The following is a 12,995-nucleotide window of genomic DNA, read 5'->3' on the forward strand; positions in this document are numbered from 1 at the left end:
CTAACCTATACCGAGGTTACAGCAAATATGTGATGAAACAACGGAAGGTTTAGTGTACATGAATAAAACAATAAAACGTATTAATGCTGCGTGGAATACTTAATAACGACGTGTGTGTGTGTGTGTGTGTGTGTGTGTGTGTGGGGGGGGGGGGGGGGGGGTCTTGAGAAACATGAGGAAGGCACAGCTTCGCAAATTTACAAGCTTTGTTTTGAGTTGCCAACTCCCACACCAGTTGAAAGCAAGACCACTCATTTCCTCAGTTTCCCAATGAATGCAACAAACTCCCAGCTCTCGATCCCTGCATTGAATTCCGTATTTGTTATTCACCAATTCAGCTTCACACTTGACCTCGCTGCAAAAAAGAAAAAGTGTAGAGAAGTACAAGAAGACAACATACTGCAGTAATACAGCAGCAGGCGGCCAGAAACCTCCTAATGTATCTCCATTATGCCCTACTTCATACAGTACATGGGCAACTGCGGCCCGCAGGTTCATATCGGAATACTGATATATTTTTTTATTGATTTCAGCTGTTAGAATTCCAAACATGCAGGGTGCTGGGCGCGTGTTCTCTCCTCCGCGTCATCAGTGCCCATACCCGAGGCGGGGACCTCCCACAAGCAAAGATATGAGTCACTGTGAAATAATAATATAATATATATTTAAGCCACGAAGGGATGCTTTTGAGCTACTTTAAAATTTGAATCCACCCGACAGAGACGCAATGCGTGAGCATGGAACAGGAATTTGTGAGCCGTGGATTCCTAATGAGGACACAGTCGTTTGGATAAAGGCCTGAGAAATCAGGCCTCGTGTAAGGCAATGGGCATCACTACAAAGTCAACAGGGTGTGTGTTGGCAAATGACACGCATGGTATAAACACATGCGGTCTGACAGGTGGGGGATACGAATGTTGGCAAAAAAAGAAAGGAATAAAACGGCTATGCTTTGAATATACACCGGTTGAAACGCAAAATTTGGCTACCAGTAAGCCTATAATTATACATCTCTTTTGGGTACATACTACTTACGCAGACTTCATTAATTCAGGACAAACCTGACAGTATATGTACTCACAAGTCAGTCTCTAAACACTTCTCCCAACTTTTGTTGCTAAAACTGGATGGAAAAATTAGAGAGTTGAACAATGTAAGCCTTACAATAATATTCTGTGTGATAAAAGTTTGTAATGCGTTTTGTGCTTGTCGATCGAAGTTTTTCTAAATTGTAGAGCAAATGTAGATTTTTTTTTATTTTTTAGAAGTTTTTGGACAATTTTGACCTACTGGATGTTCAGAGCGCTATTCGGCCAGATAATGTAGTTTACAGTGGTCTCTATATATTGGCATATTACATTTGAGACCGTTGTCTTGTCTGCGTCCCTTTTCTGTCCATATTATGGTCTCTTCCTACCTACATGACTGCCTGCCAAAATATGTCCCAAACCGCCCCCCTAAGGTCTTCGACCGCCGGCCTGCTCGCTTTGCCCAAAAAAAAGGCAACTAAAAAATACGGGGAAGCAGCTTTTTGCTTCTACGGGCCGTCGGCATGGAACAAGCTCCCACTGTACCTTCGTCAGGCAGCCTCTGTAGACATTTTTAAAGCTCAGCTCAAGACCCACTTCTACAACATTGCCTTTAATTGATCTTTTATTTTTTATTTTTCATGTCCTCACTGTACTGCATTACTGCTTGTTTTTTAATGTCGTTGCCTTGCTTTTCTTTTATTCTCCATTGTTCTGTAAAGCACTTTGAGCTGCATTTCATGTCATGAAAGGTTCTATAAAAAGAAAGTTTTATTATTATTATTATTATATACTATATGGACAGAAAAGGGACGCAGACATATTATGGACATCTCTGTATCTGTCTGTATGCCCGTTAGTGTCCCTTTTTTCCATATACTGTATGGAGATCTTTAGAGCGTCGCCTTTCATGACGACAGGCCCAGGAAATGATTCCCCATGCATTTTTCTCACAGACATTTCAAAAAGTATTTATTTAAAGATCTCTAGGCCTTGAACAAAGCCAACTCGGATCGTGACAAAGCATGACAACAAACATAATTCTTTGGGACAAACAAATAATTAGAAGAAAAAAAAGGACACTTTCTTTTTCTTTTTTCGTCTTTGTAATTATTTGTTCTGCCCAAAATATTGTTTGTTTCATGATTTGTCACGATCCGTGTTGGCTTTGTTCGAGGCTTACAGATCTTTAAATATATACTTTTTTAAATGTATATGGGAAATATGCATGCAGAAATATTTCCTGGGCCATGAAGGGGGCGGGACAGCGACGCTCTATACGGTCTGTCAGTGTCCCTTTTGTGCCCATATATGGAGTTCTGTGTCGGCCTTGCCCAAAGGTCCAGTGTCATCACTATGACATTATAGATATGATGTCATAGCGATGGCACCAGGGCAGTCCCTTAGTCTATTGTCTATTTTTGGACAAACGATTCGTGTATATTTGAGGAGAAAGATGGCAGCCGCCTTATATCGGTGCTGCAAGCTGGTGGGTAGACGCGTTTTGTGTGTGCCCTCCGTCCGGCCTCTGGTGTCATCATTGGGGAGAGTAGAAAGATACAGAATACACCCTGTTGTACATGGGCGGGTGTGGTATTCTTCTGGCCGTGGACCTGGTCAGGTGTGGGACTCTTCAAGTCATAAAGGGTTCCTGGGGAAGTTTGCGGAGAGCCTCCGACAGGAGTTCAGAAATAACCAGGAAATGAAGGATAGCCTGAAGAAGTTCAGAGAGGAGGCCAGGCAGCTGGAAGAGTCTGCTGCTCTGCAACAGGCCCGCAGGAAATACAAATCCATCGAAGCAGAGACGGTGAGGACGTCTGAGGTATTAAAGAACACTTTGGGCTCTCTGGCTGACACTGTCAAGGAGGGCCTGAAAGAGGTGGGTCGTTCGCATGTGGGGAAGAAGATCGGAAAAGGAGTGGCAGAGGCTGCTAAGCTGGGCCAAACCGGCCCTTTCAGAGCCATTTCACAGAGCGTGGAGAGCATGACGAAGGAGATGGACATGGGAGACGCCGGGCCCTACAGAGCACCTCCTCACCTGAGGAAGAGGAGCGAGTTCTCCATGGACGCAGGCAGCAGCTCCAGGGTGTTTGAAGCCAACGAGGAGGCCATGGAGATTGTCCTCCACAAAGACTCTGAGTGGTACCAGCAGTGGAGGGACTTCAAGGACAACAACGCAGTATTCAACAGGTTCTTTGAGGTGAAGGCAAAGTACGACGAGAGCAACAACGCCCTGGTCAGAGCGTCCAGGGCGGTGACGGACAGAGTCACCGACATGATGGCCGGTCTCTTCTCCAGGACGGAGATTTCTGAGGTGCTGACTGAGATCCTGAAGTCGGATCCAAACTTTGACCAGGGCCGCTTCCTCAAACAGTGCAAGAAGAACATCATCCCCAACATACTGGAGGCCATGGTCCGTGGAGAGCTGGACGTGCTTAAAGACTGGTGTTATGAGGCGGTGTACAGCCAGCTGGCTTACCCCATCCAGCAGACCAGGAATCTGGGCTTACTGCATCACTCCAAAATCCTGGACATCGACAACATAGATCTGGCGATGGGGAAGATCATGGAGCAGGGTCCTGTGCTCATCATCACCTTCCAGGCCCAGGTGGTCAATGTCATCCGCAGCCCCCAAGGAGACGTGGTGGAGGGCGATCCGGAGAAGGTGCTGAGAATGATGCACGTGTGGGCGTTGTGTCGCGACCGGGAGGAGCTCGACCCCAATGCCGCCTGGAGACTCCTGGACATCTCGGCATCCAGCACTGAGCAGGTTCTCTAGGACGGGGACTCTCAACCTTTTGAATTTCAAGACATCTTTGAGACACTGGAAAATCCTGTCATCGTAACTCTGCGTACAGAACTGACCCCTTACAGGTCCACAGCACCAAGGCTGAAGGTGCGCCATGCCATGCCAGCTTATGACGTAATGACTACTTGTGCTTGATATGGCAGTGGTGTCAGATTACATGTATACATAGAGGCATTACCTTTAATCCTCCCGACACTAAAACATATCGTCATTACGTCACAGTCGAAAACCAATTACACCCTGGCGTGCAGTTCTGTGCAGTTCTAGTTTATTATGTATCACATTATGCTGCTCTCTGATATATTATTTATTGTGTATCACATTATGCTGCTGTAACGCCTCAGTTTCCCTTCAGGGACAATATATAAAATATATATCTCATCTCATTTGATTCCATTTGTACAATCTCAGAGTTAAAGGTCACTGCACACTGCCGAGGACCTTTACTGACCTGTAGAGGCCAATGCATGCCTGTTGGGTATGCATGCCCCTCCATTGTATCCCCATATATAGAGATGTACAGTATTGTCTGCCTGTCTGACGCCCTTTTATCTCCATATATGGAGTTCGGGTGTCAGCCTTCACCACATATGAGTCCAGGCCAGTCTATTATGCTAGTAGCCTACTATGACGTCATATTGGTGACGTCATGGTTCTCCATATACAGACGTGCCATTACAAATCTTATCGTTTTATTCTACTGCTTTGCTACTGAAAAGAAAGTGTCACTCCTCGGCACTTCCAGCAGAGGAACTTGTCCTATCCTATCTATTCAGGGAATCTGAATAAACTTAACCCATTCTGACCTGAGATCAGATTCATACGAGGTTTCCGCCGGACACACACTGGTCTGATGAACCCATTCTGACCTGAGATCAGATTCTAAAAATGTCAGTCGCTCTTCGATTTTTCAAAAAATAGCAGACCTACAAGCTCGTATCGCGCCACTCGGTGGCGCGATATGAGCTTGTAGATCTGCTATTTTTAAATAGCTAAAGCATAACATGATGCTGACACCAAAATGGGTGCCCGGTCAGAATGGGTTAACATATAATTACACCTTGGCAAATGCCCCCCCTTTCTCCCTGACAATGTTCTGTTCCAACAACACTGACAATCTACTGAATTGCCTATGGCAGGACATGTGAAGTTCTCAAAAGGCACATCTTTGGGGATTTTGGAGAGAGCCCACTCGAGAACCTGCAGAGATTTGTGTAATTTAGAAGGATATTGACATGCCCATGCCCATACTATAGGGACACCAGGTTTAAAATGCAAACAAACAATCATGAATGTATTGGGGCGCTGACAACATTAGTTTCTTCATAATCGTCACATATATATATATATATTTTTTTTTAAATAAATTATAACGCATGCAGATATAAGCACACTTACAGAAGACAGTCTGTCACAAGGGTCGTCCCCGGGGCGCTCTTTGATATTCAATTAGGCGTATTCATGAGATGAGACCGAAGGACCTGTAAAACTGTGGCATGCTCCAAAGGTACGTGCCACGCTTAATTTAGCCCTGATGTGGCCTGGAGTTGGGGAGAAGAGACGGCCAGAGGGGACAGTGAGAAAGTATGGAGACACCGTAGAGGACAATGATAGCTTCAATATGCTGAGACTGCCTGTGAAGGATGAAACCATGGATCCTTGTCAAAGACCTTGGGAGACTTTACGCCTTCAAATGGCATGCACGTAACAGTGTTCTGCGGTCAGTAACGAAAATGGCTGCCTTTTTCCGTTTGTATAATGTAACACACGGGCTAAGTTGTGTGAGGGAGAGAATTTCAACCATGCAATGATATAGCCAAGCTTGTAGATTGTTTAATTTAGAATATAGTATAAGATGGAGCTTAAATGGTGAGGGCACATCAGGTGAAGTAAATGGTCATGTCTTTGAACGCGTGTCAATGACAAAATACTTCATTCACTATGAAGTACTGTATGTGGGTGCCTCATGAACGCAGCCTAAAAGCCTTAAAAGTCTATGGACTTTTTACTGAACGTTTTATTCCCCCTGTGACTTCATTATCATACATGTACGTGTTCATCATGATAAAAAGGCACCGCTTACTTCACACATGGTTGATGATTTTTGACTTGATAACTATAGTGCCAGTGAGGCACACCCATGTGAAGTGAGGGGCACTCCTATTATCGTACATCATCATCCCATTCCGGCTAGGGTTGTCCCGATCGGATCAGGTGATCAGTAATCGGGGCCGATCACATCATTTTCAAATGATCAGAATCGGATTATTGGGAGCTAAAAAACGTGATCCCTAGAATCAATATTATATCCATATCATTAGACTGGAAATGGTCTGTGATTTGGGCTATTGTACTATTGTGATATGGCATAAACGTGTTCTATAAAATATAAATATCGGGGGGGGGGGGGAAACGGTATCAGCAGATACTCGACATCAAATGATCGGAATCGAATCAATTATGCTTTAGCTATTTAAAAATAGCAGATCTACAAGCTCATATCGCGCCACCGAGTGGCGCGATACGAGCTTGTAGGTCTGCTATTTTTGAAAAATCAAAGAACGACTGACATTTTTTAGAATCTGATCTCGGGTCAGAATGGGTTCATCAGACCAGTGTGTGTCCAGTGGAAAACCTCGTGTGAATCTGATCTCAGGTCAGAAAACGTGATCGGGACATCCCTAATTCCGGCCAATCAGAACTTCACCGTCGTCTTCAATTTTTGTGTTAGCAATGTTTGTGTTTACACGAACACTCAAAATTGTCCATTCATTGTCTCACACACACACACACACACACACACACACACACACACACACACACACACACACACACACACACACACACCTCTCTCTCTGTGTCGCTCTAATGAATTAGTCTCATGTCCTGCAGCTGTGTCTAGTTTCTCCTGGTGGATCCTGCCTATGCCATAGAAAGCATAGGTGAGTCTATACGAGTACTGGAAGGTGGTTGTTTGTAGTACACAGTCAACAGTCCCTCAGTCCCTATCCCATTCTGACCTGAGATCAGATTCATAAGAGGTTTCTGCCGGACACACGCTGGTCTGATGAACCCATTCTGACCTGAGATCAGATTCTAAAAAAATGTCAGTCGCTCTTCGATTTTTCAAAAATAGCAGACCTACAAGCTCGTATCGCGCCACTCGGTGGCGCGATATGAGCTTGTAGATCTGCTATTTTTCAATAGCTAAAGCATAACATGATGCTGACACCAAAATGGGTGCCCGGTCAGAATGGGCTATGCTACATTCTGCTGACCACAGCAGCACAGGGTAAAACAAATAGAAACTAGATTAGATTCAATTTTGAGCATTGGCACTTTTGGAAGATTGGATGGACATGCTACCTAAATCAGTGTAGGGCAGAGTACTGTAAGTGCACTCTGGTCCTGGTTGTGTTCCTTTAAGTCATTTTTTAATTCATTTGATTTCTTGTCGCATTATGTCCCATTGTTCCAACTTCACATTGTGCTAACTGTGATTGACTCAGAAGCATTCCAAGCAGTGCCAATTATCTCCAAATGTACCAGGATACGGATTCAAATGCACACAAAATGGAATGGGTGGATTGTTATGAAACTTGGTGGGCACATTAAAGCTCCCCAGAGGTTGACTCCAGATACTTAACGTCTGGCCTTTGCTCTCCTGCATGCCACATCAGGCCAAAATTTAAACTTTGTCAGTTTGCAAGCACAATATAAAAAAGATCATTCTAGATTGCCATCAACACTAAAAATGAACTGCTTTCAGTCAGGTATTTTTTTTATCTCAGTGGAGTTATGGCAATTTAGCTGACACTCTTGAGTGAAGTACAAGATCGGAGTAAGCATGAACTCTAGCCAATAACGGCAAGGTAAACGGTCGCATACTGTACGTGGAGTGCAGAGATAACAATGCAGTGGAGAAAGAACAATGCTGGTGGCGACGATGTATATGTGCAGCCAATACTGCATCTACAGTACGTATACAAGTAAGACGCGAGAACGCGGAAAGCGAACGCAGATCGTAAATTGCAATAACAATTCGTTCAGCAAGTTACAGACAGTGTCGTTGTTAAGCAGCGGCGGGTGGTGTAACAGCGAGCAAGTTACAGACAGTGTCGTTGTTAAGCAGCGGCGGGTGGTGTAACAGCGAGCAAGTTACAGACAGTGTCGTTGTTAAGCAGCGGCGGGTGGTGTAACAGCGAGCAAGTTACAGACAGTGTCGTTGTTAAGCAGCGGCGGGTGGTGTAACAGCGAGCAAGTTACAGACAGTGTCGTTGTTAAGCAGCGGCGGGTGGTGTAACAGCGGGACACACAGACATTCAGTGTCGTTGTTAAGCAGCGGCGGGTGGTGTAACAGCGGGACACACAGACATTCAGCCCTTGCTGTCTAGCTGCACCCTCTGGTGTGTCGTTGTTGAGCAGCAGTAAACAGGACTGTGACTGCTTAGCTAACGTTAGCCCATATGCACACACTAGTACACATAGCCTAGTTTTAGCTAACGTTAGCCCATATGCACACACTAGTACACATAGCCTAGTTACAGACAGTGTCGTTGTGACAGTATAATTTTTATGTTGGGCCTAGTACAGCAAGTTACAGACAGTGTCGTTGTTAAGCAGCGGCGGGTGGTGTAACAGCGAGCAAGTTACAGACAGTGTCGTTGTTAAGCAGCGGCGGGTGGTGTAACAGCGGGACACACAGACATTCAGCCCTTGCTGTCTAGCTGCGTCAGCCCTTGCTGTCTAGCTGCGCCCTCTGGTGGCGGGCGGGTGGTGTAACAGCGTGACACACAGACATTCAGCCCTTGCTGTCATACTAAGTGGCTCACTGCGTTCGCAATTATGTCTATGGTTCAGTCCCTCTCCATGGCTGATTAACCCATTCTGACCGGGCACCCATTTTGGTGTCGGCATCATGTTATGCTTTAGCTATTTAAAAATAGCAGATCTACAAGCTCATATCGCGCCACCGAGTGGCGCGATACGAGCTTGTAGGTCTGCTATTTTTGAAAAATCGAAGAACGACTGACATTTTTTTAATCTGATCTCAGGTCAGAATGGGTTCATCAGACCAGTGTGTGTCCAGTGGAAAACCTCGTATGAATCTGATCTCAGGTCAGAATGGGTTAAAAACCACGAGTAACACCTCCAGCAACTGTGTATAACTCAACAGCAGGTGGACCCTATTCAATGAGAATGAAATATGGAGAGTAAGACAGAAAAGGCCAATAGTGGGATGGAGTAAAAGAGTGAGATGTTATTGACTTCCACTAACGTGTTAATGTCACGAGTCTTAATTCTGTGCTATATTGCATTAACATGCTCACAAATGTGGCTTCTAAAAGGTGAGGAAACGAACTGGAGTCATGCAAGCTGTGTTCAAATAGTATTTTTTTAAATGGGGCATGATAACACCACAGATTCAGATGGTTTGCACGTGAAAAGGAGGGATGAGAGGTACATTGGGAATTTGGTTAGATGGATGCTGAAGATGGAACTGCCAGGTTAAGAGGAGAAGAGGAAGGCCCGAATAGGAGGTTTTATGGATGAGAGATGGACGACATGCATGTGGCAGGAGTCACCGAGGAAGGTGCAGAAAGCAGAACCTGTAGATGGAAACAGAGGATCCGCTATAGCCTGTGGCAATTAACCCATTCTGAACGGGCACCCATTTTGGTGTCAGCATCACGTTATGCTTTAGATATTTAAAAATAGCAGATCTACAAGCTCATATCGCGCCACCGAGTGGCGCGATACGAGCTTGTAGGTCTGCTATTTTTGAAAAAAATCGAAGAACGACTGACATTTTTAGAATCTGATCTCAGGTCAGAATGGGTTCGTCAGACCAGCGTGTGTCCAGTGGAAAACCTCGTATGAATCTGATCTCAGGTCAGAATGGGTTAACCCCAATGGGAATTAGCCTAAAGAAGAAGAGCACACCACCACTATAGGCCGAAGGAGTCTTATCTGTTTAGTAAGTCTGTTTAGTAAGTAGCATGATTGCCATCGCAATCCCTGCTTTCTGTGGCAGCTATGAGACCCCTCTACTCCCTTGCCGTTTGGATGGTGAGAGACAGCCAAGCTTATTAGGAAGACTGACGTGCAAGCATTAGAAATCCCTCGAGCATGTCTACTGTTTTTTTTCAATCGCTGCCTCACTTTTGCGTGTGTGTGTGTGTGTGTGCGCGAGATTTCTTTTCTTTTTCTTTCCCAATTTGTAAGGTACCATCAATATTGACATAATGCAGCTCCTACACCAACACCACACCTGTAGAAACCCCCCAATGTCCCCCCCACCAGACTTTAACCCATTCTGACCTGAGATCAGATTCATACAAGGTTTCCACTGGACACACACTGGTCTGATTATAACCCATTCTGACCTGAGATCAGATTCTAAAAATGTCAGTCGTTCTTCGATTTTTCAAAAATAGCAGACCTACAAGCTCGTATCGCGCCACTCGGTGGCGCGATATGAGCTTGTAGATCTGCTATTTTTCAATAGCTAAAGCATAACATGATGCCAACACCAAAATGGGTGCCCGGTAAGAATGGGCTAATGTGAGCTGCCATTATCCCCTTTGCCACCAACAGGGGATCTACTGACCCCAAACCCTGCACCTTATTCCTCCTCGTTTTCCCAATTAACAGATCCATCATTGTCCAGTACTACAACAGGTCTTCTCTTACTGCTGTATTTCGGAACAAAGATAATATTTTCAAGAGAAAAATGTTCCCCTATTTGCCTTGTTATCCCTTCTGCAAAATATAACACCCTACTTAGCCTGGGACACTCAACAAACTGTTTCAGCTCTTCCACAAAATGGACACCCCACCCTGTTACTGGGATCTACGTGTGCCAGATACCTGTTCATAGCTATTGCTCCATGCACAATTCTTCACTGAAGATCACCTACCCATTTTTGGGTAGGTGATTTGGGTGGTTTGTACAAGGACCGCCAGCTGCCTTTCGGGGTAGGGCCTGGACCAAAATAGCTGTGTCCCCCCCTTGATGCCTTCATTCCTGCCAGAGCATTACGATGTAGCACCTTCACACATGTAAGGTACGCTGCCTTTTCTTGGTCATGTCACGTGAGAGAGAGAAAGAGAGAGAATGTAAAGGTATCCACATGGGCAGAATTCATGTTGGTTGAAATCGGATGATATTCTGGGCCAGATCTGACTAGTCTTGGTTTGACTTGATCTGGCACCAATGGAGACGTCCACTAATGCGTCCAGGTCTTGACCGTGCTTGCTGGGTGTGATTGGTTGAGACGGCCGTGTAAGCGAATCCCAACACGGTTATGCTCACTCTTTTCAATGAATTGCAATACAAATATTCATAGTTCTCTTTGACAGCCCTTCTATACAGTAGGTAGGGCATATCATCCTTGATCCTCTGAATGGAATAGTGACTAATTTGGCATGAGTAATTTGTCCCCCTGTTAACACTGCTTCTAGCCCCGGCGGGCAGTATACCTAGACGACAGCAATGGCCTCATTTCCTGTGTCGCACGCGTGCACACACACACACACACACACACACACACACACACACACACACACACACACACACACACACACACACACACACACACACACACACACACACACACACACACACACACATGCACGCGCACGCATACAGGTGCAGACAGTGGTGCCTGAACACATTTCATTCTCTCTCTAATTGGAGCAAATGTCTGGACAGTGTTTCCAAAAACAAAATTGAGGTTAGTTAGTCCCGTTGTTGTGTCTGTCTGTTTAGCCTACTTCATTTCACCCACTTTAAAAGTGGTTCATTTGTGTCGTCCACTGTTTGCAAAACACAGACATGCACGTGTGCGCACACAAAAGACTGTTATTCATCTATCACAGCGTGGCTCTGAAGGACTAGCCATCTAGAAGAGGTTTGTCCTGCCTCCCTGCCTTTTTCTTCTGCACACTGTCACATTCACATAGTGTTTTATACTTTTTGAAATATTGAACTCAAATTTATTTTAACACTTTCCCTGCGGAACTTTCCCGACCTAAAAAACCCCCCCCAAAAATTCTCAGGGCTTCTGGAAATCCGAGGCTCAATGCATTCCAACGGTGAACCATGGCAGCCTCCGTGTCGCTCTGTAGTCGCGTCTTTGTTTTGGAAGGCGGTTTTGGAATAGTAGACCGGTGCCCGGCACCGAGTCGGTATAACGATGGAAGTTTGAGATCCATGCCCCACCCGGGCTATGCAATACCCGTTGTACCCATGTCAGAGTACCCCTTCCACCCATCTGCCTGTGTCCCATTAATCTAATAAGCATACAAAGGAAATAAAAAATGTAAAACGTAAAGATATCTAAAAAAACGGATACTCTGATTTTGGGATGTGTATAGTTTCAGACTATATAGCATTCGGAGATTGTGGAATAGCTGATTGGTCTCTGTTCATCCTCTTTGTAACCATGGCTCCATCAGACAGGAAGGGACTAAAAAGCAGTCGGCGCATCGTGCCTGTGCCTATAGCGCCTACGCTTGTCCAGCGCTCTAATCCACATCAGCTAACAGTATGAACTCTGTCTCATTAAAAAAAGATGGTTTGAAGAAGATGGCGCAGCGTGTGCACTCGGCGACAAAACTGAGATAGGTGGAGGAGACACGCACGCGCGCACACACACACACACACACACACGCACACACACACACTCCTGTGGGAGTTGAACAAAGCTCTACACTGGTTTTCATCATGGTGAAAGCAGGAGTTAACATGAAACACGTCAGAGGGAATAGTGAACCAAATACAAAGAATTATGTGCGTGCATGCGTGCGTGCGTGCATGCGTGTGTGTGTGTGTGTGTGTGTGTGTGTGTGTGTGTGTGCGCGCGTCTCTAAGAGAATCTCTCTACAGGCCATGAAAGTATGTTCCAGTTGAGAGGACAGATGTTGTGTGGGTCTGACCAGTACCAAAGCTTGGATAACTCAACATTCAGTCTCACATCGCTGCCTCTGCCTACATGCCACTGACCAAAGTGAAGCCTGGTCTCTCTCTCTCTCTCTCTCTCTCTCTCTGATTTTCTAGCTTTCCTTTTAGGTTTTCCACCTCTCATGCCTTTCCCCCCCCCCATGTCTTTCTCAACGCATTTAGCTCCTTCTTCCTCTCGCCATTTCCTCATCAA

General features: G+C 45.3%; 1 protein-coding gene across 1 annotated transcript; it reads left to right on the forward strand.

Annotated features, from left to right (window-relative positions):
* Window positions 1-2,484: 2,484 nt before the first annotated feature.
* Window positions 2,485-3,807, forward strand: LOC310857362 (mitochondrial import inner membrane translocase subunit TIM44-like; the record flags this gene model as incomplete). The annotated part of the gene is made up of 1 exon (XM_083763004.1): window positions 2,485-3,807. One exon carries the CDS (start codon window positions 2,485-2,487, stop codon window positions 3,805-3,807), a length of 1,323 nt encoding a protein of 440 aa, XP_083619130.1.
* Between the last annotated feature and the right edge of the window lie 9,188 nt (window positions 3,808-12,995).

This window comes from Protomyctophum parallelum (genome assembly GCF_964188405.1).
Source record: "Protomyctophum parallelum genome assembly, chromosome: 1".
Lineage (NCBI taxonomy): Eukaryota > Metazoa > Chordata > Actinopteri > Myctophiformes > Myctophidae > Protomyctophum > Protomyctophum parallelum.